Source organism: Petromyzon marinus, chromosome 16 (assembly GCF_048934315.1).
Source record: "Petromyzon marinus isolate PM22_M1 ecotype Great Lakes invasive population chromosome 16, UKy_Petmar_22M1.pri1.0, whole genome shotgun sequence".
NCBI lineage: Eukaryota > Metazoa > Chordata > Hyperoartia > Petromyzontiformes > Petromyzontidae > Petromyzon > Petromyzon marinus.
In genome coordinates this window covers 6,020,620-6,048,068 of record NC_133682.1, presented here as the reverse complement: position 1 = coordinate 6,048,068, position 27,449 = coordinate 6,020,620, and the positions used below count along the sequence as shown (strand labels likewise).

Below are 27,449 nucleotides of genomic sequence, written 5' to 3'. Positions count from 1 at the left end.
CATAACCAATGACTGATTACTAATCGATTATATAATTACAATACCTCCCCCCTCCGCCTCTAATCACTGCACCTGATATGAGTTAAATGATGACGTCACCCTGCTGCTCTATTTAAGACCGGGAGCAAGTGAGGGCTTTACCATTCTGGCGAATTGCCCGATGATGCTGGATGTATTTACCAGCGAAACGTCGTACTCAAACTGTAAATGTTGTGGATTCACTCCTCAACACACCGGTAGGCTAAAGTAGTGAATTATTTGTCTTTTGTCAACGTGACACTTTTTTGCTGATTGGCCGTGTCGGATGGTGGAGGGTTACGACACATTTATAAATAACGCGATCTAACCCAAAAACCTTTATTATTAATAATATTGGTCGCGAAAGCCTACGTGTTAAACAGATTCCTACATGTTGAATGTATGCACCATCCTGCCAAAGTAAATTCCGTGTCTGTGTGAACTTTCATGGCGAATAAAACCCTTTCTGATTAAGACATTCACATGAGCTGTGCGTCCTCGATCGTGGTCTCGTGACGCATTAACTCACGTGCCACCTGCACGCGAGAGCTGCTTTCATCACTCCATCTCCGCGGTGGAACCGCCCTCTCAGTCGTGTCGCTCTCCTCCCTTTTGCTGCCGCTCCGTCGCAAGTCTCGACCATAAACTCCCTTCGAGCGACGTGTGCAGCCCAAGCCCATGTACAGGGTAATGGTCCAAATGTATTGTGACCCCCCCCCAATTATTCATTGAAGCCTAATACATTTTTTCCCCTTTGCAAAATAATGTATGTTTTAAACAAACCTTTCAAAAAAATGTTTTTTTTTAAGTGTTACAGAATTAAAGCGGCGGGTGGGTCCCAACACATCTGGACATCTCAGGATGGTGCTGCATGCACCTTGGGATGTTCGCCCAGTTACTTAACCCGTTATGTTGCGTACGAGAGGAAAGTGGAGTGCCCGGAAAGAAAATAAAAAAAACACTTTGTGCGGTGGGATGTCAACACTCAAGGCACTCATTTGTGCAATTGGACGGCACGCGCCGATGCGAGATTTTATTGCGGTGCACCATTCCAGGCGCGTACAAAAAAAATGAGGCGCCATTTACTTTCGTGTGTAACTGTTGGTCCGAATGAACCCGTGGGTAGTTTTGAGAGGCATTCCACTTCAGCCTTCAGAATCTGTCACGTGACTGATACAACAGGCGTAGTGGAATCTGCGCCCATAAGCCCATCGCCGCGCTGGTGTAAGAAGTTGTTTTGTTCGATTCGTAACTTGCGCCGCTATTCGACTGACCCCAATACAAATTCTGCCAAATGGATCAAAAAGGTTTGCCCCCTAGCTTGAACAAAGCGAACCATGGCAGAGCAATACCGATAATGAGGCAATGTCTCCTTCATACATGTCTGTCCCTCCACATTACAAAAACAAACAAACAAAAAACCCACTGGTCGCATAGCCTGCTAGCGGCGCATTACCCCAGTCGCGTTTGTTTACAAAGAGCACACTTTCTGGGACCCGTTTCAACGTACGGCAAAGCGTGTCTCATCGGTAAGCTTGGTACAACAACGCCGTGGTGCTGACGCGAGTTTGCTTGCACTGAAACGACGCCCGCCGAAAATGATGCGCTCCCGCGAGCCAATAGAGCCGATGGGTTGTGGAAAAATAACGTTTGTGTGTTGCGTGTGTGGAGAGACGGATATCAGAATGAGAAGAACTTTTCATTTTACTCGAGGAATCCGACGTGCGACAGCGACACACTCTACCGTCGTCAATTATGTATTCTCCACAACGACCGTGTAATGCATTTTCGGAGGAAGAGACTATTTACAAACTATACAGCTACTAGTCAGCTTCCTTACATACGGCTCAAGAAAAAGCACGTCCGAAGAGAAACACACACGCGCGCGCACGCGCTGGAAAGCGTTCAATAGGCACATGCGTACGCGTGGTTTTTCCTCCTTGCTTCGCGAAGCGCGCACACACACACAGAGAGACAGAGAGCGAGCGAGCGGTTTCGCTCGTTGCTCATAGGGCCCCGAGTCTCATACCAGGCGGCAGATGGCGCAACCGAAAAGCCTTTCACCCCATCGCGACGGGGCAGCAATCGCGCGCGTCCCCACGTTACTGTCGACATTTAAAACAAACAAACAAAACACAGCGCGTTCACAAACGGTGACGGTGAATGAGAAAGCAAAATTTTACTTTAACTCGTGCGAGCGGAGTCGTTTTTTTTAATCATAATTGGAAACCAAGTTTGAAAGTGCGTGGATCAAATGTCTCTCTCACGTGGCCCCCGCCCCCCACCCCAAATTGCCAGGGTGCTTCTTTGCGAGCTCCTGTTAAGAGAAGCATAGGTCAGTGGGATTTGCCTGGTAAGATGGGGATTGTGTTTAGTGTTGTATTTGCACGTGTTCGGGCGATTTGTTTACTTTTCTTGCACTTTGCACTCCTAGCGTGTGTTTGTACTGTTTGTTGTTGTAACGTTCTTACCCGCCCCGACTGGACATCTGTGAAAGAGCTTTATAGCTCATCGGACTCCTCCGGTATAAATACATATTCTGATTCTGTTTATCTGACAATGATGGGGGGGGAGGGGGGGGCTGGTATATTCGGTACCATGTCCGTGTGGCCACCTTTGTTCGCCTAGTGCCGTCTTTTCGCAACGTACAATTATCTCTGTGCCCAGTCGACCAGGAATAGGTCCGTGGGCAGGTTGAGACACCGACTGCCAGCGATGCACCAGAACGTACACATTCACAGTGTCATCAAAAGTCCACACATTCATTTGTGAGCAAATGCATTTTAGTATCACATTAAATCATAATATTGACTACATATGATGATGCTGATCATTAGCCAGATTTTGTTTTCGAGCTCAGATAAGCAAGTTAATCTTATTATTTTTTGTGAAACAACTCAAAATGTATTCACCCAGGAAGTCCTCGCTGAGTCTCACGATTTTTCAGAAGGGTCATGAAAATAATTTATTCATCTAACACTTTACAATTTCGAGTCATATCAGTATCTAAATGCAACCTGCGAAGACCATTAACGGACTACACTTGAGAACCCAGTCTAACCGTGGGTATTTACCCGGATCTCAAACCCAGGATCTCTGCGATGCCATCTTATCGCTTTAGGCGAGACCTCCACATGCATTTAAGTGCACAGCGTGATGCGAAGGCACTGCGCATTCGAGATGCTCCCAGCATCTTGATGTGCTTCTTCACTGACTCTCTACATTGCATTACATCTCAGTGCTGTGACACCTTAGCCATCAAAAGCCAGGCTGCGAATCATGTAGATAACGATGCACCAATTGATCGATTTAAATCTCTTTCTATGCTCGCGATACGTGCATGGCAAGCAAGCGCGTGGGAATACCGTTCGTAGATCGTTAAAAGTGTTGTAAATCATCACGAATGAAAACGCACTCGTTTTACATCTGGGCTCTCGGCGCAAATTGGGAACTATACCAGTAAGACGAGACAAACGAAGCCGATTCATTTAATCGAATCACAACCCCGGAAAATGACAACTCATCAAATCACTCTGGGCTGGGGGGGGGGTTAGGGGAATTGTTGCAGGTTCAGTCATAATAGACGTACCACTCGCAACTGCCGGTGGAATCGAGGCCATGGATTCCCAATGGGGTCTCGAAAAAGGCGCCAGGAGGGCCTTAGCAGAAGAGGCCTCATCTGGCATTTCGCCCCTGGCTTCCAAAGACCCGTTGGGGCGACACTGAGCGCACTACCCACGGTGCGAGTGTGAATGCATTAGCTATGACCTTTGCGTGTGCGTCTCTCTGTGTAATGCGGGGCGGTCGCGGTACTCTTCGCAAAGATGATCCAACCTGAACGAAAATTTGAGTGTAAAGTTGCGCTGCTATCAGGGACTTCACCTGCAGGAAAAACACATTGATCAAAGGGTTGCCCAAAACTTGGCGATAAATCTGGAGAGCTACAAGCCAGAGCGAACATGACTTCACACGTCATGCGTGGGCCTCGTCTATACCCCATGGCATAGTTACGTGCGACATGATCGTGCGGCTGCACACGCCAAGCACCACATCACATCGTCTCGTTGAGCAGCGGCTTTATAAAGCATCGTCATCCCTAACCAAATACTTCCGAGGACGAATGCGTGTTGCAAAGCGGTACGGAATCTACGCGCGCGACCGACTGTTCTTCCACCTCTTTTAAAATCTCTGCGGCCGGAGCGACCCACCCACCCACCGCGACTACACGCGAGCGACCCACCCACACGCCGCGGCTACACGCGATCGAGCGCAACGCCGTGACCCAGGACCCTGTCCGCCGAAACGGCGCGGCCGGCGATCCCCCTCGCCACGACCCCGGGCAGCAGCTCGCCCCTCTGCAGCGAAGCGGCCAGGTCCCAGCGACCGGCGCGCGCCAGGTGCTCGGCGAGCAGCGCCCGCTTGTCCGCCCAGGCGGGCAGGCCGCCCCGCCAGTGCGCGAGGGCCGCCATCATCCCCTCCGTGGCGGCGGACGAAGACGAGGACGGGGTCGGCTCGCCGCCGGCGGCGGCGGTGCCGCCGGGGTCGGTGTCGAAGGAACGGGCGCGCTGCGCCGAGCGTCCCCGGGACTGCAGGGTGGCGCGGCGCAGGCGCAGGGAGCCGGCGAGGCGGCGCGAGTCTCGCTCCGACAGCTCCGACACCAAGCCCAGCCACGCACTGCCGCTGCCTGCCAAGCGAGGGAGGAGAGGGGGTGGGAAGAGCTTTGGATGTTGGTCGGCGCCGGCGGAATTCGCGAGCCGAGTGGAGTGAGGCCATCCCTTCAACGGAATGAGACGCGTTGTGGGCCTGGCAAGGGTGGCGCAGCGGTAACACTTGTGCCTCACGGCAAACAAGTTCCTGGGTTCGATTCCTGACTAGTTTGTTGTCGATTCTTCCCCTGTTCTGCATGGGGTTTCCTCCGGGTTCTCCAGTTTTCTCCCACAACTAAAAAAAAACTATACAATGTAACTGGCATTGGCCAACACATTTCAATGCAGGACCCACCTGGAAATGAGTCTGCGGACCAAATCGTGGCTTTCCTGGGTAAAATAAACAATGAGTATTATTAATACTATGAAACGACGTTCGTATTTCTGACCAATGTCATTATGTGACTGAGCTCCCAACTCAATGACGCAAACATATCGTTGTAAACTGGAAGCAATTGCGGAAGCGCAATTGCTCATCTCTTGTGTAAACAGATAATGAGTCTCAACGGGGCTTTCATGTCTTTCAATAAAGGTCATTGTGGGTTGTTTTATTACATTACAAAATGCCGGTGTGAATTCTTGTAGACCCATCTATAGCACAGCAATGTACGATATCAAGGCGTTTACTCGGTGTATCAAAGCGTCGATTTGTGGACATTGATCATTATGCTGAACAACACGTGTGCATATTTTTTACTCCGATGCCTTTCTACGTGGAATCTCTTCCGTTAGAGTCCTTCTGTTCGATTCGCATACATGCCGTTTATTTCATAGGATCGTGTTACCCATGATTCTGTGTTCATCGCAACGTAAAAGGGAGAATAAATTCTCGAAATCGAAAATCACGTCCCCCCAATCATGAAAATGTATCACTTTGCCACGGGGTTTGGTGAGCGTCACTTGCACCCCGAGCATTTAGTCCGTCATACCCCATGGGCCCACGATATATGTCGCCCATTTAAAAAGTGGAAGGAAACTGGAGTACCCTGAGAAAAGCGGTGCGTGCTAAGGAGATAATACTTTAAGACAGTGTGGTTCACAAACCCACTTCCTGTGCCACGGTCTCCCAGCCACCTTACAGCGCAGCAAGTCAGAGAGCTTCACCAATCTAGGTGATTCGTCAACCCTCGTGTGGATGACAGGCGTGTGTCACCACGCCCGACAAATTAGTTTTTTTTATTGACCGTATAAAACAAAATTGACACCGTGAAGAGTCTTATCGACACTGGTGGTGCTCATTTCTGCCGGGGCACGTGCCCCTATCATGTTGACTCGGGCCACCACGCCGGTGAGTTAGTCATGTTTTTTTTCAATGCAAACATTTAATCAGCGTGTCTAAACGTGCCCACCAGCCTCCCCACCAGCACTTGAAAATGATGCCACGACACCCCAAAACTCCGAGCCTTGCACTTGGTTCGCAATCGCAATACTGGATCAGCTGCAAGATTGCCCTTTTTTAAGACTCTCCATGGACTCACCCCCACCCACCTCGGCCCCTCTCACCTCGCTCTACTCCCACGCTCTCTCTTCTCTCTGGCCCAGCAATCAAGGCCCTCCGTCAAACAACGCTCAACGGGAAGTCACTCCTCGTTCCCTGCCGCTGGGCCGAATGTCTGGAACTCCCCTCGTGCGCCCATCCTCACTGGCGATCGCTCCGCGAGATTAACTCCAGACTCGCAAAGTGCCTTCGTCTTCTCCGCGGGCTCTGAGTGAATGCCTCAAGCCCACTCTCCCTGTGAAGTGTCTCCGTGTATCACACTCTTGCCAAACAGCCGTCTCGTCACTTTCTCAGCGCCCCCCCCCCCCCCCCCGTCAGCATTTTAACCCTCGCTCTCTCCTCTCTGGCATACGACTACGAATTCGAAACAAATCTTCAATTCGTCTCATGTCTGCACGCTTTGCCTATTTCTGCAGCGCCTTGAGATGTGGCCACGTAGAGATGCTTCATAAACCCAAATCGCCCTTGTAAAAAAGATCCCAGGGGTGGCGTGGCGTGTTTGCCACGGACTCTGGTGCAAGGAATCAAATGGGGCCCCGTCCTGTCCAATTTTTGTCTCCTGCACCCCTCTGGCCCCTGGGGCCTGGTGCAGTTGCACCGCCTGCACGCTCGATAGCTCCTCCTCCTCAGGACACAATCTGCGGAGAGGGCACGGCGCTGTAGGTAACGGCAGCGAGGCACGCACCATCTTGATCCAAGCTCAGCATCCTGGAGCTCACGGGGCGGCTGAGCAGTCGCTCTTTCTGCAACAACAACAACAACAACGACAACAATGACAACATGTCGCATGGGAAGGCTTTGAAGGTCACGGGGAATGTGCCCTTTCGCTGCCCTTTAATTGCACACATTAGTCACGATGACGGCAAGTGCCCTGGCGATTTGGCACCAGATCACGGTGCAAAGCAATTGTGAATATCGTCATCAGTCTCATCATCAGTGTCATCATCAGTGTCATCATCATTAGCGTCATCATCAGTGTCATCATCATCATCATTAGTGTCATCATCATTAGTGTCATCATCATCATCAGTGTCATCATCAGTGTCATCACCATCAGTGTCGTCATCATCATCATGACCATCACCATCGTCAATATATTGTCACCAGCAACACGAACAATTCACTCACGGTCCTAAAATGACATTTATTTAGGGAAGCTTCACTGAGTGACAAATTATTTTTTTCAGGGTTCAACCACTCAAGATTAAACTGGGTACTCGTGATATGTTTATAAAACCGATCGCATTAAATTCGCGTGTTTTTTCCACATAACGTGGCAATGACTGTAGGCCTGAAAATTAAAAATCTCAGTTCGACCACCATGCGACAGACATTTGTTCGTGCGGACCATGTGGGGAATTGCGGTGGCCGCAGTGTGGATAAGAGGGCACTTGAAAGCATCTCTCTGATGTCTCCTTCCACGGGGAGCTTCCTGCCACGCAGTGCTGCACTGCTTTAGCAAGAGTCTCGAATGAACTCTCCCACTCGACGCAAGACACAGGTGGCGCAATCAGAACGAAGTTAGGCAAAGGACAAACACATAATTCAACTGCCGCACGAATATATTTTTGTATGAAATCATAATTTACAGCTATTTAATTTGCCGATCCACCGCTAGGTCTTCGCACACCACGTTGGTCATGAGGGGTTGTTTACCCATACTTCACCATGGTGGTCAGAGCGAGTTAGTCAACGTTTGGGGGTGAGGGCGGGGGGGGTTCCCAGGATCGGTTCAGCTGTCACTCGCCGCCAATTTTAGCCGAGCGCGGGAGTCAAAATGTTCTGGGTCTGCGGGTTCATAGCCACGTACCAAGGACCACACATTTAGCGAATTACGTTTCGTGTGTTTGCGTAAAGCCTTCTGTGCGCCTGTGCAATCGGCACCAAACTCTTCTGCAATCCGGCCAGCAGCCCCGAGACGCCCAATCTTGTATACATGCCGGACAAAGTCCGTGCATGTTTGGTCAGGTGCATTGCATATATTCTAAGCACTTCAAGAGAAATCGGTGGGGGGGGGTTCTGTGGGGGTGGGGGGTATTATAAAGAGTGGGCTCACCCCACAGATAGTGAATGCGTGTTCTTTCAACATCGCTCCTTCAAAGCCGCTGCAAGAGCACACGTCCCTGGCGGGTCAAACAGACAAAGTGAGTGCATTAGCGCCTCTTTACCTTTGCCAGTGTGACCACGCCACCCGGAGCGCCACGCACGGCGCGCGCTTTCTCTCTCTCTCTCTAGCTCTCTCGCTCTCTCGTCAGATCTCGGCAGCTGAGCAGGGCTCAGCCTGGACAAGCGCTCCGAGCACGGGCCGCCGTGCGTGCGCGTGCGTACGGCAGGTGCGTTACAGGCTGCCGCGCGGGGGTTGTGCCACTCGGCGGGCAGTGCAGAGGGGGGCAGCGGAGAGGGGGGCAGCGCAGAGGGGGGCAGCGCAGAGGGGGGCAGCGGAGAGGGGGGCAGCGGAGAGGGGGGCAGCGTCGCGTCACTGTGCCGCTTCATTCCGTGCGTCTCGCGTCAACGCTGCCCGCAACCGCCGGCGATGACCGGCGTGGTGAAGTCCGGACGAAAACAAAAAGAGCCAGGTCCCCTCACCCACGTACCGCTCCCCCCCTCCCCCCCCCCACCTTGCCACCGCCACCTCCAAGATTCACACGGTGTAGGGAAGCTACTCGTCCAGCAGTGGATTTCCAAAAGGGCTGTAACGTGTACATGCGCATGGATCCTGATGCTGACAATTACAAAGGCAACTGTTTGGGCTTTTTGTCGTTTCTGAATGTTCTTGTGATACAGCTAATTAAGTGCAGTCTGAATAAAAGATCCCATTTCGTGACGCGCTTCTGAATTTCCTTGATTGTTATTCCATTGCCGTGGAATCGCCACGCGACTGCTTGGGGGAGGCCTTCCTCCAGCAGCTGATTGATCGTGGCTGACGTTGACGATGAAATATCCGCCAAAGCTTTCGATAAAACAGCCCATTTGTGAGAGGGAAGCCCAAATGGAACAAGAAGCTTTTTTGACACGCGACAACTACATGCACGCATTGCACACTGCGCACGCACGCACGCGCGCGAGTACCTTTGGCAAGGCGAGCGGCAGCCTGCAGCACGCGAGGCTGCTGTCGTGGGCCGCGGGCCACTCCCCGGCCTCGATCTGGCCGCGGTCCCTGCGGAAGAAGAGCGCCGCGCCCTTGTAGTGCGGCGAGCTGCGGTTGGCGAACTCGTCGCGCGCGCCCAGCTCCAGCAGCGTCACGGAGCGTCTCTGCGCGTGGAACGTAAGCGTGGCGCACGCGGAGTCCGGCGCGGCCCCCGCCACGCCCGAGACGGCCGCCGCCGCCGCCGCCGTCACGTTCCCCGTGACCTTCGCCACGAGCTGCTCGCCCTCCCGCATGGCGAAGACGGAGGTCAGGGACGGAGCGCCGTCGTAGCCCTCCTCGGCCAGGCGCTCCGACTCGCGGTCGGCGTCGCGCGCGGCGACGAGACGCAGGGCGAGGCGGCCGGGGTCGGAGGCCCGGCACCGCGCCACGATGCGGCACGCGGTGGACGACAGTGCCGCCTCGACGCCGCGGGCAAAGCGAGCGAGGAGGGCAGCGTCGACGGGCGACGAGACGCGCGCCACGAGCAGCCTGGGCGGGAGGCGCGGTGACAACAGCGGGTCGCTGTGCGTTGGTCGCGAGCTGCGATCGTCGGCGTCGTCGTCAGTCGCAGGCTAACGGCGGCGGTCGCTTCCCGATGGCGCGCGGCAGGACGGTTTTAAAAAAAAATCAATCGCCCTCGTCGTTTGCGAATGCGTGAACGTTCGTCGCGTGGCCGACCGCACGTGGTGACTAACACAGCGGGCACGGACAGCGGTGATGTCAAGCGACAGCCGATGCCATCGAATGAACGGTCAAACTCAACACACGGTTAGAATGTTCCGCCACTTGATCTTCAAATGCCATATGAGAGAGGTAACCACCAACATCACGGTCGTCATTATCATCGGTACGAATATTGTCAAAAGCAGATATCTGAACCTAAATAAATGGAACGTGCGTCAACATAAACGCAGCGGAAAAAAAATAATCTAACGTGGCAGATTGTTACACGACTAAGTGTAGGTCTTCGGAGCAAGGCTCCTGACAGCTCCATCATGCTACAGGAAGTCTCTCGCTGATGGGACTGCTTCCAGAACTTTCAACGATCTGTGAGCTATCTCGACACAAAGCAGCCTGGTTAAACGCAGGATGGATCCTAGTCAGGATGGTCAGACCGGCGCAGGTGTCACCGCAAAGGGGTAAGCGATTTGCAAGCATAAAGAGAAGCCAGCTTCCACACGGCGTTATGCAGCCAATGAGAAGGCAATGCTGCTCAACTGACTTGTTCGTAATAATAGGGTTTTTCCCCTTTTTTCTGGCAACAAAACTGAAACCTTTTTTACAAGGATTCACGTCTGCATTAACCACAATACCTGCAGGACACTCAATTGATTTTGACAATGTTGCAGTGGTGTGTAAAACTAATTATTACTGGCAAAGACTAATTAGAGAATCCATTGAAATTGAGAGGAACAAGAATAACTTTAATCGCTCTGACAGCTACCGGCTTAGTGCGGCCTGGAAGCGTATTATTAAATAATACACATTACATTTTGATTTAAAGAATTACTAATCTACAACTCATTACTAATCATAACCAATGACTGATTACTAATCGATTATATAATTACATTACCCCCCCCTCCGCCTCTAATCACTGCACCTGATGAGTTAAGTGATGACGTCACCCTGCTGCTCTATATAAAATCGGGAGCAAGCGAGGGCTTTACCATTCTGGCGAATTGCCCGATGATGCTGGAAGTATTTACCAGCGAAACGTCGTACTCAAACTGTAAATGTGGATTAACTCTTCAACACACCGGTGGGCTGAAGTAGTGAATTATTTGTCTTTTGTCAACGTGACACTTTTTTTGCTGATTGGCCGTGTCGGGTGGTGGAGGGTTACGACACATTTATAAATAAACGCGATCTAACCCAAAAACCTTTATTATGAATAATATTGGTCGCGAAAGCCTACGTGTTAAACTGACTAACCTCTATGGGGAGGATACTTTTCTTAAAACCAGAAAATTGGAGAAGCTTCGCATTAAGCGGATGAAATTGATATCTTCACTGGCGTTCCTCAAAAGGTGCAGAGATTCAAAGGTAATACCAAACGCAGTTAAAATAACACATCACATAAAGTCTTCTAAAGCTAACCAAATACTACACAAAGCTAGCGAATTATTATTAATAGAGAGAATACAGCACAATAGGAGTGAATTATCTTACATTTCGGAATCGCTAAAGCAGTTACACTTAGATATAAGCAATAGTGTATCTATGCATTATTGGAATATAATCGATAACATAACACAACAATCGGCTGATAATGTGTTTAAACTAACAAAAACTAACCAAATTAATAAATTTTCTAGACTACAAAATAAACAAATCCCTACTGAAAACCAAAAATGTAAAAACAAAACTGTACTGAACTTGACCAACACTGTATTAACCGGTGACATGGTCTCTATCCTTTCTAAAGGCCTTAACTTTGCCGTTACCCCAAGCACAATTCCAGTGGATGAGATAATTGCTGAGGTAGAATCAGCAGTTAGACTCCTTCCACATAATGAGGCAGAGATGACTAGACATGAGGTTGCTAAAATAATTGAGAATAGCAAAGTTCCAAAAGTAAATATTAGCTCTAACGAGGCAAAAGCCTTAAGAGAGCTGCGTGTAAATAAGGATATCCAAATCCTAGCAGCTGATAAAGGCCGCACTACTGTAGTGATGTCACGAGCCGATTATGATAATAAAATTAGAAATTTACTAGAGGAAAGTACCTACATTAAAATGAAACGAGATCCAACTAATACTTTAGAACGTAAGACCACTGCAATAATTGCAAATTCATTAATCCCTAAAAATGAGCAATACCTAATTAAGCCAAGGGCCTCAAAACCACCTAGACTCTATGGGCTACCAAAGATTCATAAAATCGGCATCCCATTACGACCCATAGTCAGTACAATTGGCTCTGCCACATATCAATTGGCAAAATATATAACCAAACAAATACAGCCCTACATCGGTAAGACATCTTCATTCATAAAAAATTCAGAACATCTTGTGAATGTGATTAAAGATATTAAACTTACTCCTGATGATATTCTGGTAAGTTTTGATGTTATTTCTCTATTCACTAAGGTTCCAGTGGACGAATCGCTTAAATTACTTGATACACTAGTAAAGAATACCGGTTTACAAAAAGATATTCCGAAACTTGCTGGCCATTGTTTAAATAACACTTACTTCTTATGGAGAGGGGATTTCTTTAAACAAAAGGAAGGAGCAGCAATGGGTTCTCCTTTATCCCCTGCTATAGCAAATTTGTACATGGAAAACTTTGAAATAAGAGCACTTGCCTCGAGCACATTAAAACCATCCTTTTGGTTTAGGTATGTGGATGACACTTTGGTTGTCTGGCCACATGGTAAAGATACACTTAATGATTTTCTAAATCATCTCAATGCACAAAACCCGGCCATCCAGTTCACCATGGAAATGGAGGTGAATAACACACTCCCATTCCTAGATATTTTGCTTGGACATGGCCTAAACGGTAAAATAACACACAGCGTTTACAGAAAGCAAACGCACACTGATGCCTATCTGAATGCAGAATCACATCATCATCCAGCTCAAAAATCCTCTCTTATCAAGACGCTCGTACATCGGGCGAAAACGGTGTCAGATGGTGAGAGTCTAGTGAGAGAGATTAAACACGTTAAAGACGCACTACGACAGAATGGCTACAATAATACTCAAATTAACAGAGCACTGAATGCCAAATCACGATCGCAAAGCAATACTACTGAAAGCGACCAGATTGTTAAAACAATAAAAATTCCATATATCTCAGGAGTAACTGACAAATTAGCCCGCGTTTTGCAAAAGCAAAACATTACAGTAAGATTTGGTACAGTACACAAAATTCAAAAACTAGTATCTTGCACTAAAGACGCATTACCTAAACTATCAACAGAAGGTGTATATCGGATTAATTGTTCATGTGGCAGCTGCTACATTGGGCAGACGGGACGTAACATCAGCGTAAGACTAAAAGAACATCAGAGAAATATTAAATTATCTCAAACACAACTGTCGGCAGTGGCAGAACATGCTTGTCAACAAGGACACTCAATTGATTTTGACAATGTTGCAGTGGTGTGTAAAACTAATTATTACTGGCAAAGACTAATTAGAGAATCCATTGAAATTGAGAGGAACAAGAATAACTTTAATCGCTCTGACAGCTACCGGCTTAGTGCGGCCTGGAAGCGTATTATTAAATAATACACATTACATTTTGATTTAAAGAATTACTAATCTACAACTCATTACTAATCATAACCAATGACTGATTACTAATCGATTATATAATTACATTACCCCCCCCCTCCGCCTCTAATCACTGCACCTGATGAGTTAAGTGATGACGTCACCCTGCTGCTCTATATAAAACCGGGAGCAAGCGAGGGCTTTACCATTCTGGCGAATTGCCCGATGATGCTGGAAGTATTTACCAGCGAAACGTCGTACTCAAACTGTAAATGTGGATTAACTCTTCAACACACCGGTGGGCTGAAGTAGTGAATTATTTGTCTTTTGTCAACGTGACACTTTTTTTGCTGATTGGCCGTGTCGGGTGGTGGAGGGTTACGACACATTTATAAATAAACGCGATCTAACCCAAAAACCTTTATTATGAATAATATTGGTCGCGAAAGCCTACGTGTTAAACTAAAAAACATACAAAAAACATACTATTATCATACCATTATCATAGTATGTTTTATTACATTTTGGTACTGGCAAAGGAGGTCTAATGATGACTTGTTCGTGTTTTTAGTTTTTTTGTTTGTTGTGGTTGCACCCGATTCAAGAGCCGAATAGCTCATAGGGCTATACCAAAATAAATAAAATAAAACTAAAACTAAACTAACTGTGTCCCTATGATCACTGTTACGTTTCAATTATGGCTTTATTTTTTGGTGATTTCGAAAAGTTTTTTGGTTTGGACATGTTTGTTTTGGGATGGTACGGAGTTAGACTGACGACCTTAATCTAAGTTTTCTTGTGGTTGTTGTTGTTGTTGTTTGACTTGCATCCCACTGTGATTTTTTGCACACAGCGTTGGTGTACGGTGCTCATTTCAGGAATATTTTGCTGTTTTTTTCATGGATTTTCTATTTGCACAGTCACATAGTCACTTTAAGATGTTTTCTTGTTCGTGTTTTTATTTTATTTTTGCTGTGGTTGCACCCGATTCAAGAGCAGAATGGCTCACAGGGCTATACCAAAATAAATAAACTGAAAACTGAAAAAAGTGAGACATCCACTGACAAATCGGAACTAGTCATGAGCACACCATTCAGGTATGGGAACCACTCTGCTCTTTCCCCAAATGCCCCATAGCTCGCAGATATTGAGGGGGTGGAGTATTCGATGACTAAAAATATTCCGGCTTATATGCCCCACTAAAACCCCACTAAATATACATAACGAATAAACACTCATCATTCGGCCGATAAGACCTTAAGATGTGGAGGACCGCAAAGCTTGGGACAGGCCCAGGTGCCATGGGTGGACCGCCTGTGCTCCCCAATGTGTATTTTTTTGTTCTTTCCTGCTCTCTAGCTGCCCGGCGCTCTGCCCGTAGATGCAAGTGTCGCTCCTACACCCTCCATTGCTGTTAAGGGGGGGGGGGGGGGGGGACTGCCTCCAACTGCCAAGTAGCCTCCTTTACGAGCCTCCTACCCGATATACGCAGCACGAAATACACACACACAAAGATTCCCCTTGAAGCCTTAATAGAGTCTTTGGGCAAGTGCTTTAGCGAATAGCACCTACGAAGGCCGACACGGCACACAAGCGGGGTGGGCGGTCGGCACCACACCCGGCCGCCTTTGTCTCTCCAGTGGGCGATGTTTACACATCGCACCAGGTACTCATTTGAGGCTGAGTCGACGTAGGGAAGGCCCAGGACCGGTTCAGAAAATCGTCACCGGTGTTGGCCTGCGAGCGGGAATCGAAATCAGCGCTAACGGCTCCACTACAAAGACAAGGATCCCCCGTATAGCCTGACGAGTCTGTAGGAGCAAGTGCTGTTCGCAATACAACAACCGCCATTCGCCACTAAGTAGCGGTGACGTCACCACGACGCTTGTGCCAGGCCACGTGCACCTTGAGGCCACGTGAAGTGTCGAACGCCCGCTGGCAGGAGGTCACGGGGCAGACCCAGCAGATGCCACGGGTCGACTGACTGAGATGACTGGCTGATGCACCACCTGTGCCCCCCTACTGTGCCAACCTGCTGTGCTTTAGCCGCCCGGCGCTGTTCGCAATGCGCACATGCACACACGCACACGGGGTGGTGGGGAGGGGCACCTGTGCACGGGCGAGTCGAGCTCCAGGGTGACCAATCCCTTGTGGAGGTTGCGCAGGGAGGCGCAGTCCTGCACCTCCCACTCGGGCGGCGCCGTGGGCTCGGCGCTGCGCAGCACCAGCAGGCGGAGGTCACCACCTCCGTGCTCTCTGCTCCGCGAGCTCACCGACCTGCGTGAACCCGCGGGGGGAATGATCCCGCTCACAGAACGGTCACTCATACCGCAGGAGTCCGACGGGCTATGAGGCTCTTCTTCGTCCAGTAGGACGAGTCTGCGCTTCGCTCCACCGGGTTTTGCCGACGCTCCCTTGAATCGCTCGCGAATCCGTCACGTTTCGTCTTTACAGTTAAAAAAAAACACAAATCAGCCGTACGTTTTGATTTTACGTCGTGCGCAAAGACTCGCAAAGACTTCTGAGAACCCCTCCGTGCATAATTTAGAGACCCTTCAATCAATCCCTCGGGACAATCATGGAAATGTCCTCATGTACACCAGCATTGGGGATTAAAACATTGGACTGACATGTTCTTAATTTAATCCGTGAAATTGTCAATAGATCCAAAGGTTATTTTCGAGCAGGGTCCTAACTGTGGATGATGCTTGGCCAGTCGCTCATCGAACCATCGTTGTTACCAAGCCTGGTCTTGAGCTCTCCTGTGCAGATTAATTCTCCAATTCTCGTCGGAGCCAATAACTCGTAGTAAGCCACGGGATTTCTCTATAAACGATTCCTCGTGGTCCACCTACCTACATCCTTCAGTCGACCAGCGTTAGCTCCCTGTCAATTTTATGGTAAATTAAGTCGCTACGTGCAGCGCGCGATCGGTGGCCCAACCGATTTTGGCGCGCGGGGTGAAAGTGCGCAGCTGCGAGAGGACAACACTCAAAGCTCCGCACAGATAGATTATCAGAATCCATTGCTGAACTGCCATCCACCCGGTATTCCCAGATAGCCACACACCCAAGTACTTGGTCAGAGTCACATGACAATAATAAACACGTTTGTATTGTTTGCAAGAAGATCCGGAGAAAAATCCACGCGACCACGATTCTAAATGTGAAGGGGGAAAAAACACCACGGGGGAGTGACATGCAACTACAAATATACAGCAGCAGGCGTCAGGTTCGGGATCGAACCCACGACCGCCTGTATACCCGGCGAGGCAGTTAACATCCTGCTGGATGCGCTCATCAAACCGAAGAAACACGGCGAGAGAGACACGCAAACTCCAAATACACAGGCGTCAGGGTCGGCATGGAACCCACGATCTCCTGCATACCAGGCGAGGGAGTTAACATCTCGCCACCGTGGTGGACATACCTGGTGGCCCCGGTCCTGTGAGCGCGATCCAGCGGCGGCGCAGGTCCCCGCCCGTCCGTCTCGGTACCTGCGGCCTTGCGCTCAGGGGCCGGCGGGCAGGGCAGGGTGATGGCCACGGGCCTGCGGAAGGCCTGGCCCGACGGGTAAGCCAAGTGCAGGAGCGGGCTGCAGCTGGCAACGGCGCGGAGGGCAGAATCGCCCTCCCGCGCAGCCGCCAGAGCCGCCGTTTCCACCGCCTGAATCTTTTCGGCGATTATTATTGTTTCGGACATCGTCGATTCAAGCGCGCAGACACACACACACACACACGCGCGCGCACACAAACCGACGGATCAGTACGGCAACCGTCAAAACATTACCGCGCACCCACTGATCTTGAGTTGTATCCCTGGGTGGAAGGTTGCGAGTTCAGATTCTGGGTCTAGGTTCGACTCTGCTCCCATCGCTCCTTTGACGGCTAGAATGGGGGGGGGGATAAATTAATACCACTTTGTGGGGAAGTCAACAGAGGTTGTCTCGTGGATAGTGGCTAGACTCGCCCCCGCCATACGAATGGGGAATTTCCACCGCTGGCTCAGGGCCATAAACGGGAGATGTGCACCAATGCCTTAATGCACATTGGGGCAAAGAAATCACTTTGATTGCTTTACAGTGCCAAGTGAAGCGTCTTCAAAGCGTGAAGGGAACACGAAGGGAAGGATGGTAATTGGCAGCACTCCTGGCTCTCTTAAGCCCCGCTCCCAAGAAGGATTATCAGGCAAAGGGGGAAAACAGCCACGTGTATACGACAAAGGGATACTGACTTAAAATCAAACGCCTTCTGTTTATCAGCTGCAATTAGGGCGTCCACGGCAAAGGGATGTGCACAACCGTAACGCCAAACGCACGCCCTGTTGCCCTCGGAGGATTGTTACATGACCAAGACATTTGAGGCTGAGTCGATCTCGGGGAGACTCAGGACCGGCTCAGATCATCGTGACTGGTGTTGGGTGTCCCTGGGCGGGAATCGAACACGGGTCCGCCCGGGTTCGCAGTGCAGCGCGCTAACCACTGCACCGCCGCCCCCCCTTCACCTACAACAACAAGCGCCATTCGCCACCAAGTGGCAGTGACGTCACCACGGCACTTGTGCCAGGCTATATGCACCATAGGACCACGTGAATATACGTCAATATACGGTGCTTTTTCTGGAAGATATTGCTGTTTTTTCCCTGTATTTTTCTGTTGCGTGTAGTCACTTTAAGATGTTTTCTTGTTCATGTTTTTGTTTGTTGCGGTTGCACCCGATTCAAGAGCCACATGGCTCACAGGGCTATACCAAATAAATGAAACTGAACTGAAGGCTCGATGGCAGGAGGTCACGGGACAGACCCAGGAGCCAATGGGTTGCCTGACTTAGATGACTGGCAGATGCGGCAGATGTGCCAACCCCCCCCCCCCCCCTACTGTGCCAACTCGCTGCGTTTTATCCGCGCGGCTCTCCACTCGTTGTTGTGAGCATCGCTCCTCTGCCCTCCGCTGCTGTTGAGAGGGCTACTGCCTCCCGACTGTCCAGCAGCAGCGTCCTTCACGAGCCCCCTTGTTCTCCACAGGGGCCGATCTTGACACCGCTGGTACCGGTCCATCGGCAAGTCCTTCACCAATGCCGATACTCGCCATTCGCCAACGAAGTGATGGTGACATTATCACGGCGCCTGTGGCTAGTCCAGGTTCAAAGACGAATACAAACACCCCCCCGTGTAGTTTAACACGTAGGTGTTCGCGACCAATATTATTCATAATAAAGGTTTTTGGTTTGGATCGCGTTATTCATAAATGTGGCGTAACGCTCCACCACCCGACACGGCCAATCAGCAAAAAAGTGTCACGTAGCCTTAACAGATTGCTGGGGCAAGTGCTGTTAGCGAGCAGCACCTATGACGGCCGGCACGGATACACGAGGGGGTGGATGGCCAGCACCACGCACGGCCGCCTTTGTTTCCCCAGCCTCAAATGAGTACCGCACCAGGTACTCATTTGAGGCTGAGTCGACCTAGGGGAGGCCCCAGGACGAGATCAGGGATCCCGTGAGCCGGTGATCGAACTCGGGTCGCCGGGTTCGTAGCGGGTCAAACACAGCCTACACACAAACACAGCCTACACACAAACACAGCCTACACACAACACACAGCCTACACACAAACACACAGCCTACACACAAACACAGCCTACACACAAACACAGCCTACACACAACTTACACACAAACACAGCCTACACTACATACACAGCTCCTACACAACAACACAGCTCCTGCGCGCACCGGTAACCCGGGCTGTGGGTGTGTGTGATGTGTGGGGTGTGTGTGTGGTGTGTGTGCGTGGTGTGTGTATGTGGTGTGTGTGTGGTGTGTGGGAGGGTGTATGGTGTGTGTGTGGTGTGTGTGTGATGTGTGTGTGATGTGTGGGGTGTGTGTGGTGTGTGTGTGTGGTGTGTGTGATGTGTGTGGTGTGTGATTTGTGTGTGTGTGTGGTGTGTGTATGTGGTGTGTGTGTGATGTGTGGGGTGTGTGTGTGGTGTGTGGTGGGTGGTGTGTGTATGGTGTGTGTGTGTGGTGTGATGTGTGGGGTGTGTGTGTGGTGTGTGTGGTGTGATGTGTGGGGTGTGTGTGTGGTGTGTGTGGTGTGATGTGTGGGGTGTGTGTGTGGTGTGTGTGTGCGTGGTGTGTGTGGTGTGTGTGTGGTGTGTGTATGTGGTGTATGTGGTGTGTATGTGGTGTGTGTGTGGTGTGTGTTGATGTGTGGGTGTGTGTGGTGTGTGTGGTGTGTGATGTGTGGGGTGTGTGTGTGTGGTGTGTGTGCGTGGTGTGTGTAGTGTGTAGTGTGTATGTGATGTATGTGGTGTGTATGTGGTGTGTGTGGTGTGTGTGTGTGGTGTGTGTGTGGTGTGTGTGTGTGGTGTGTGTGTGTGTGGTGTGTGTGTGTGTGGTGTGTGTGTGTGTGTGGTGTGTGTGTGTGTGTGTTGTGTGTGTGTTGTGTGTGTGTTGTGTGTGTGTTGTGTGTGTGTTGTGTGTGTGTTGTGTGTGTGGTGTGTGTGTGGTGTGTGTGTGGTGTATGTGGTGTGTATGTGGTGTGTGTGTGTGATGTGTGGGGTGTGTGTGGTGTGTAATGTGTGGGGTTTGTGTGTGGTGTGTGTGGTGTGTGTGTGTGGTGTGTGTGTGTGGTGTGTGTGTGGTGTGTGTGTGGTGTGTATGTGATGTATGTGGTGTGTGTGTGGTGTGTGTGTGGTGTGCGCGCACCTTGTGCCTGGCCACGACGTTCATGGCGAAGGTGCCGGGCGGGTAGGCGGCGGTGAGGCGCGCGTCCACGGCGGAGCGGTGCAGCGTGCCCCGCCTCGGCACGTCCACGAGCTCGGTCCGCGGGCGCAACACCACGGCGAAGAGTCCCAGCCCGTAGCACCTCGACTCGGCGCAGCTCGCCTGGGCAAAGAGGGGGGTGGCGAGGGAAGAGAGGCATTGAGGAGCGGTGACAGCGGCGGCAGACGGAAAAAGAAGCAGCTGTAACGGAAGATGCAGCAGCAGCTGTAGCAGTAGCAAGCTGTAGCAGTAGCAGCAGCAGCTGTAGCTGCATGTGCAGGAGTAGTAGCAGCTGCAGGAGTAGCAGCAGCTGCAGGAGTGTCAGCAGCTGCAGAAGCTGCAGCTGTAGAAGCAGCAGCTGCAGGAGTAGCAGTAGCTGTAGAAGCAGCTGCAGCTGCAGCAGTAGCTGCAGTAGCTGCTGCAGCTGCAGGAGTAGCAGCGGCTGCAGTAGCTGTAAAAGCAGCAGCAGCTGCAGGAGTAGCAGTAGCTGCAGCTACAGGAGTAGCAGTAGCTGCAGCTGCTGCAGCTGCTGCTACTTCTGCAGCAGCTGCAGGAGTAGCAGCACCTGCAGCTGGTGCAGCTGGAGTAGCAGCGGCTGCAGCAGCTACAGCTGTAGTAGTAGCAGCAGCAGCAGCTGTATCAGCAGCTGCTTTAGCAGCAGCAATAGCAGAGGTAGCAATGGAGGCAAGAAGCAGCAGAAGAAGCAACAGATGAAGCAATGTGGCTGTCGCCTGATGAAGTTAGTTGTAATTAGTGGCGAAACGTCGTGCTCGGATTGTAAATGGTGGCTTGGCTCTCCAACACACCGGTGTGCTGTACTAGTGACGAATTGGCACGTTCTTTTTTACGTGACAAACCTTGCTAACTGGCTGTGTAGGGTGGTGGCGGGTTTAACGACACATCTATATATTTTACGCTACCTATTAAACCTGTATTGTAGATTATATTGGTCGCAAAAGCCTACTGAGTGTTAAACAGATTAAGCAGATTCGGCAGCAGAAGCAAAACATGAAGCAGCAGTTGTAGCAGAAACAGCAGCAGCAGCAAACGCGACTGTAGCAGAAGCAACAGAAGAAGCAGTGGGAGCAGAAGCAGTTGTCGAAGCAGGATCGGCAGGAGCAGAAACAGTTCTTGCAGAAGCAGCAGATGAAACAGCAGGTAGCAGTTGTAGCGGAAGCAGCAGTTGATGCAGTAGCAAGAAGCAGCAGCAGCAGCAGAAGAAGAAGCGGCAGTCGCAGAAACAACAGAAGCAGTAGGAGCAGCAACAGCAGCAGCAGAATGATCAACAGCAGCAGAAAAAGAATCGGCAGCAGCACAGGTACCAATGTCAGTCGTCTCTTCACGGCAGTGGTATAGCCGTGTGTTTCTACCACTGTGTGTCCTGTGGACTCATGGGCGGGATTACCGATTAATCCACGGGCTGATTATTGGGGCTGCGGATTGATCATGTTCGCGGAGGTATAAACGAAACATGAAATTGAGGGATGTTTTTGGCACTGAACAGAAATGCAGTGGAAATCAGGACAACACGCATAATTGATGGAGGCACGTTTAATGTGCCATCAGTTATCGCCATTGCGACCTCGAGGCATGTTGTGCTTATTCAAGTCAAATTATTGAATAATGAATCACAGGCCAATTTGTCACGTTCGTTTTCCGTATTTGTCAGCTTCCAATCACTTGATGCAAAACAAGGACTAATTTTCTTGCAAAACGCGGCCCCTTGACTGGCTTTACATTCAGCCCATTGATTGAAGGCTTAATTACCGGAGTGCTTAAAACCCGCCAGCTCTATAAATAAATCCAGTTTTAACCTCCGATAATCTACTGCAGCTCAACTCCAACTCGCAAACATCTCGGCCGTGTCTCGGCTGATATGCGGAGAGGAGAGACTGGGAATTAATTACTGCCATCATTTTTAAAAAATGAACCGTACGTTATCATTAAATGCATCATTATCACGCCACATTACCCGCGCTCCAGATACGGTTTTGTGTCTTTGAGTAATTTACCCAACAATTTAGTTGCTATGTGAGTAACGTGCATGTCCACGGGGTAAAATGCGTTATTACAACCGCTCCACCCTTGTTGTGTTATGTAAATGAAATTCAGACTTATGGAGTATATAATTGTTTGCAATATGTATGTTGAAGTTCTCTCGCACAGTACGTAACCAACCGTGCGAAATGTGCCGGATAATCCCCAATCGCCGGAAAGGATCTCCCCCTGAATCACCCCCGTCTCGGAACTGGCTGGATTCCACTCCGCCGTTCGCCGTGACCGCGAATCGAACTCGGCCCGCTGCCGGTTCGCGGGCGGAGTGCTCTCTCGCCGCTGCGCCCGCCGCTCCCTATCCCTCTCGAGCCGCCGATTTGCTCATCGGCGATTCGTGCACGCGCGCGTCACCTTGCGTCCCCCGTGGGACAATTCCACGGTCACCGACGCCAGCAGGTCCCACCGCAGCCCATCCGGTGAGACGCGCACGGCGACGTCGCGGATCGCCCCGCGGTAGCGCGCCGAGTACGGCACGGCCACGGTGATGGGGGAGGGCAGCTTGATCCGGGAGTCGAGGCAGCGAACGCTCACCACGTGGCTCACGAGCTCCTCGCCGTCGTCGGCCGCCACCGCGAGCGGGCTGTAGCGGGCCGCGACCTCGCACGCCAGCTTGTTGGCCACGAAGAACGGAGCCGTCGCGTAGCACGCCAGCTCGGGTTCGAGCCCGGGTTCCGACGCTGCGAGAAGCCTGCGAGCGGGGATGGGTCGACAGGCTTGAGACGAGCAGGGCAGGGGCAGCGATTCGTTCCAGCTGCGGCATTCCCCGGAGAGCTGCTCCGGGAGTTATTTTGGCACCCCCGCTTCCGATTCTCCTACTGCAATTGTTTTTGTTTGTTTGTTTTTAACACGGGATGGTTATGGATGGGCGTACTTTGTATTCTAGTGGTAGTGCCTTACACCGATAATCTCCCACTCCAAGCCAGCCTCGGCAGCGTTGTGGAATATATCGAGTGAGAAATTAAGCCCTGGGAAGATGTCAAAACGAGGTCAATTCAACTGAAACGCCTTAATGCTCAAAGAGCCAGACTATCACATCTTGATCATTTTGCATTATTATCAGCATCATCATCAGCTGTGTAAGCGATGCGTCAATGAATATCGATGTATTTCGATTCGAAGTTTATTGCTCAGTAATGCCGTTTGTGACAATCGATTTGATATAATATATTGTAAGTGATGGGTTCACATTTCTTGTGCAGCCACTAGAGGCCGCTACATTCACTACATTCACCACGTTAAACGTAAAAAAAGAATGCCGTAGATTGTTTTAGGGCATTCTCTAAGTTGAGAAGTAGGAAGAGGACCTGGAAGGGAGTTTGCGTGTGATGAGAGGAAAGGGGTAGGAGAGTGGTCGGGCAGAGTTGAGCGCGATGAGAAGAACGAGGTCAGAGAGTGCATGGATGGCAGTAAAGAGTTCAGAATTAAATTTGATAATCGATGAAACGCTCCACTCACGCTCGCCGGCACAACCCGTTGGCCAATGTCTCATAGCCGTGGTCACCACGGGGAGTCCCCGCGTCCCCGATCTCATCCTCGCGCGGAGGTTTATCCAGAATCCTGTCGGGGGGTCTCGCTCCTGCATCCCCAGGCCCTACCGAGAGCTGTCGTGCTGCGTCTGCCTGGCTCCCAGGGGGACACCACGCGCCGTTGACACCTCCCTTCTCATGACTCGCGTCTACAGATTTTGGATCAAGTCTGGTGATGGATAATGACGACGACGACGATGAGGTGGGCGCCGGTTCTGCGGCATCTATCTCGGTAAGAATACTCGTCGCTCTCTGCGCGTCGTGTGTACAATCTCCTCCGCCTCTCGCCACGGGGGCTCCTTCTCCGCGATGGGCGACGTCCTCTCGGCCCCGAATCGCGACTCCGCCGCCCGACGCCAGGGACGTCTCTGTCGGGAGCCCCGCCTCGCCCTCGCCATTCCCTGCGCGTTCCCGCGCCGTTTCGTTCCCGAAGGTGGGCGACTTTTCTCCTGCTCCCGCCAAGTTACCGGCAGCGTCCAGAGGAGACCCGTTCGAATGGGATAGCCGCGCGCCGCCTTCCCTCTCGATCCGTCTTCCTCGTCCTCCTCCTTCCTCCTCCTCGTCTCGCTCCTCAGGCAATGTTGTTCTCCCTCCACCTTGTTTCTCGTCGACTTTGTCGGTGCAGCGCGCGTCTCGAACGTTCCACGCCGCGTCCAAGCGCGAGGCCACGTCTCCGAGGGCTTCGGCCAGCGAGCTCAGGTAGCTCTGGTGCCTGGCGAAATCTTCGCGCGCGGCAGACGAGAGAACAACCCGGATTTGAAACGCAAGGTTCCGACCAAAAATCGCACGTGGTTGACGTCTCCTGTTTGGGGAGATGGATGGATGGTTGGGCCCCGTGTTTACTTTTTGCAATATCCGCCGTGAGTGATCGATGTATGCGAGACTATTATCGTACGATGAAAATGTTGCCCGATAAAACGTTTAAATGTGACCGCATCTCTAGACGCCCTTCTGGAGAGTTGTAATGGTGTCCGCTATCATTGCCACCACCCATCGCGAGCATTCTTAACATCAATTGTAATAATCATTGTTTATATTTTAAAAAGCAAAGACAAGGATCCCCGTATAGCCTTAACAGACTGATGGGTAAAGTGCTATGAGCGAGCACCTATGAAGGCCAGCACGGTATACGAAGGAGGGGTGGCTAAGACCACCCCCGGCCACCTTTGTCTCCCAAGTGGCGACGTTCACACACCGCAACAGGTACTCATTTGTAAATATCACCACCACTATCATCAACATCACCACGATCTTCGCACCGCGCCTTCACAACACGCTTCACGCTCTTTGTGACGTATCGTGATCATCGTCGTCGCAGTTTGTATTAAACATAAAACATGCATGAATTATCACTTTAATGTGTGTACGTTACCGGTTGTAATGTATTGATCGGGTGCGTTGGACATTGACGATAGAAATATGAAACGGGCTGAGTAAGTGCGCAAAGGGGCGTACAGAGGTGCACGCTTTGACGTCCACTACGGAAAGAGGAACTCGAGGAGTTAGATGACGTACACAAGTCAGAGACTTATTGACTGTTCAAAAGAGTGACGTGGGGCCCTGGGCAGGACTTGGGGTACGATATACCGCTCGAAGAGACGGCGGGCCTTGGTCGAGAGAGGGGCAGCCAAAAGGATAGGAGGGAGGCGCACGAGAGAACATCGTGACGCGGAGATGAAGCAATGGACTCGGCTCGTGTCCGGGCGCCACGTGGCCCTTTGCATCGCGAAATCGCGAGAGACAACTTGGGGAGGGCCTTCATCCAGCATTGAAAAGCACACGGCTGATGATGATGATGATGCTGACGCTCTATGGACAACGGCTCTGACGAGCTCTCACCATCGGTGCCGTTCGCTGTCCGTTCCTCTCGAGGGACTTGTGCCATGAGGTTCAGGGCGCGCTCCAGGGCCCCCCTGCACCGCTCCACGTGACCGCGCAAGGCCTCCGCGTCCCACCGAGCCAAGGCGGCCAAGGTGGCCCCCATGCCGGACAGCCCGGGCGGCACTCGGCCCGGGTTGGCCCGCTCCTCTGCGGCCAGGAACCGCTCCAGGGCGTCACCATCATCGCCGCCACGATCCGACGCAGGGGATGGTTCCATCGCGCGTATGCTGTTGTGCGCGTGTGTGTGTAATAGCACTTGCCCCAATCGTCTGTGTAGACTGTACGGGTGGTCTTTGTCTTTGCGCGTGCGCTCGCTTGTGTCTGTGCGTCTTAATGCGTCTTACGCGCAAATGAGGCGTCGTTGTACGTACGTGTCTTTGTTTACACGCGCGCGTAGGTATGCACGTTTGTGTACGCATGTATGTGTGCGCGCACGTGTCCGTATGTACGTGCGTGCGTGTGTTCACGCCGTGTGTACTCGTGTGTGTGTACACACGCGTGTGTGTGTGTATACACACGCGCGTGTGTGTGTACGTGCCGCCCTACCGCCTTCTCCTAACGCCTTGCCAACCTCGAAAGCTGCTCGCCAACAGATCTTTCTCCCGGCAGTCGATACGCGTATTTGGGTTATCTTAAAATTGGATTTTCTTACGACATTAGCTTAATTATTTAAGTTGTCCGCAAATGTATGCAAATACAAAAGCATTGTTTTTTTTTACGAGTGAACTTCCATCTCAAAACATGCGGACGTTTGGGTGCACTGTTGTTATGTACTTACTGTGTTACGATACAAACGAACTCCACAAAAGCATTCAAAAGTGCGATTCCGCTAACAGCGCAAACTAAAATCAAATCGTTCGTTAAAAAAAAAAAAGAAACCCCGATTACAAACAACCTAACAATATCCCCAACAACTCAGTTGAACGTTAAACTCGCCAGCAACTAAAGACGCGTGCGGACACACGGAAATCGCTGCAGATCGCGACTTACGACGAAGACCGATTGATCATCGACACGCGAGATGTTTCATGCTCTGCGTTGTCGTCTCCCGGACAGTCCGTGACTCAGGTGAAACTCAGGTGGGGGAAGCGCACAGGTGGTCTGCGCGAGACCCCGTGAGCGCAGTGGGGGGAAGTCGCAGGCATTTGTGTACCTTGGCACATTTTTTTTTGCTTTCAGACACTCATTCAACCCCACGTGAGTTGTGGAGAGTGGGAGGGGGGGGCAGTATCGGTAGTGTTAGGGATAGGGAGGGAGGGAGCGGGTGAGAGGGATAGGAGTGGTAGTGTGAGGTTATGGGTGGTAGTGTTGGGGGCACCTCCGATGAGCACGGTTGGCTAAGTACATAGATGAGAGGGGTAGGGTGGTAGTGTTGTGGGTGGATGAGAGGTGTAGGGTGGTAGTGTTGTGGGTGGATGAGAGGGGTAGGGTGGTAGTGTTGTGGGTGGATGAGAGGGGTAGAGTGGTAGTGTTGTGGGTGGATGAGAGGGGTAGAGTGGTAGTGTTGTGGGTGGATGAGAGGGGTAGAGTGGTAGTGTTGTGGGTGGATGAGAGGGGTAGGGTGGTGGTGTTGTGGGTGGATGAGAGGGGTAGGGTGGTAATGTGTGGGTGGATGAGAGGGGTAGGGTGGTAGTGTTGTGGGTGGATGA

General features: G+C 51.2%; 1 protein-coding gene across 1 annotated transcript; it reads right to left on the bottom strand.

Moving 5' to 3' along the window:
• Nucleotides 1-366: 366 nt before the first annotated feature.
• LOC116942932 (uncharacterized) lies at nucleotides 367-27,173 on the bottom strand. The gene is made up of 9 exons (XM_076067344.1): nucleotides 25,759-27,173; nucleotides 23,849-24,641; nucleotides 22,745-23,081; nucleotides 20,282-20,653; nucleotides 16,882-17,247; nucleotides 15,686-16,008; nucleotides 9,292-9,838; nucleotides 6,908-6,965; nucleotides 367-4,702 (listed from the first exon to the last, which is right to left on the bottom strand). The coding sequence occupies exons 1-9, from the start codon at nucleotides 26,015-26,017 to the stop codon at nucleotides 4,272-4,274; spliced, it is 3,486 nt and encodes a 1,161-aa protein (XP_075923459.1). The 5' UTR covers nucleotides 26,018-27,173; the 3' UTR covers nucleotides 367-4,271.
• Nucleotides 27,174-27,449: the final 276 nt, after the last annotated feature.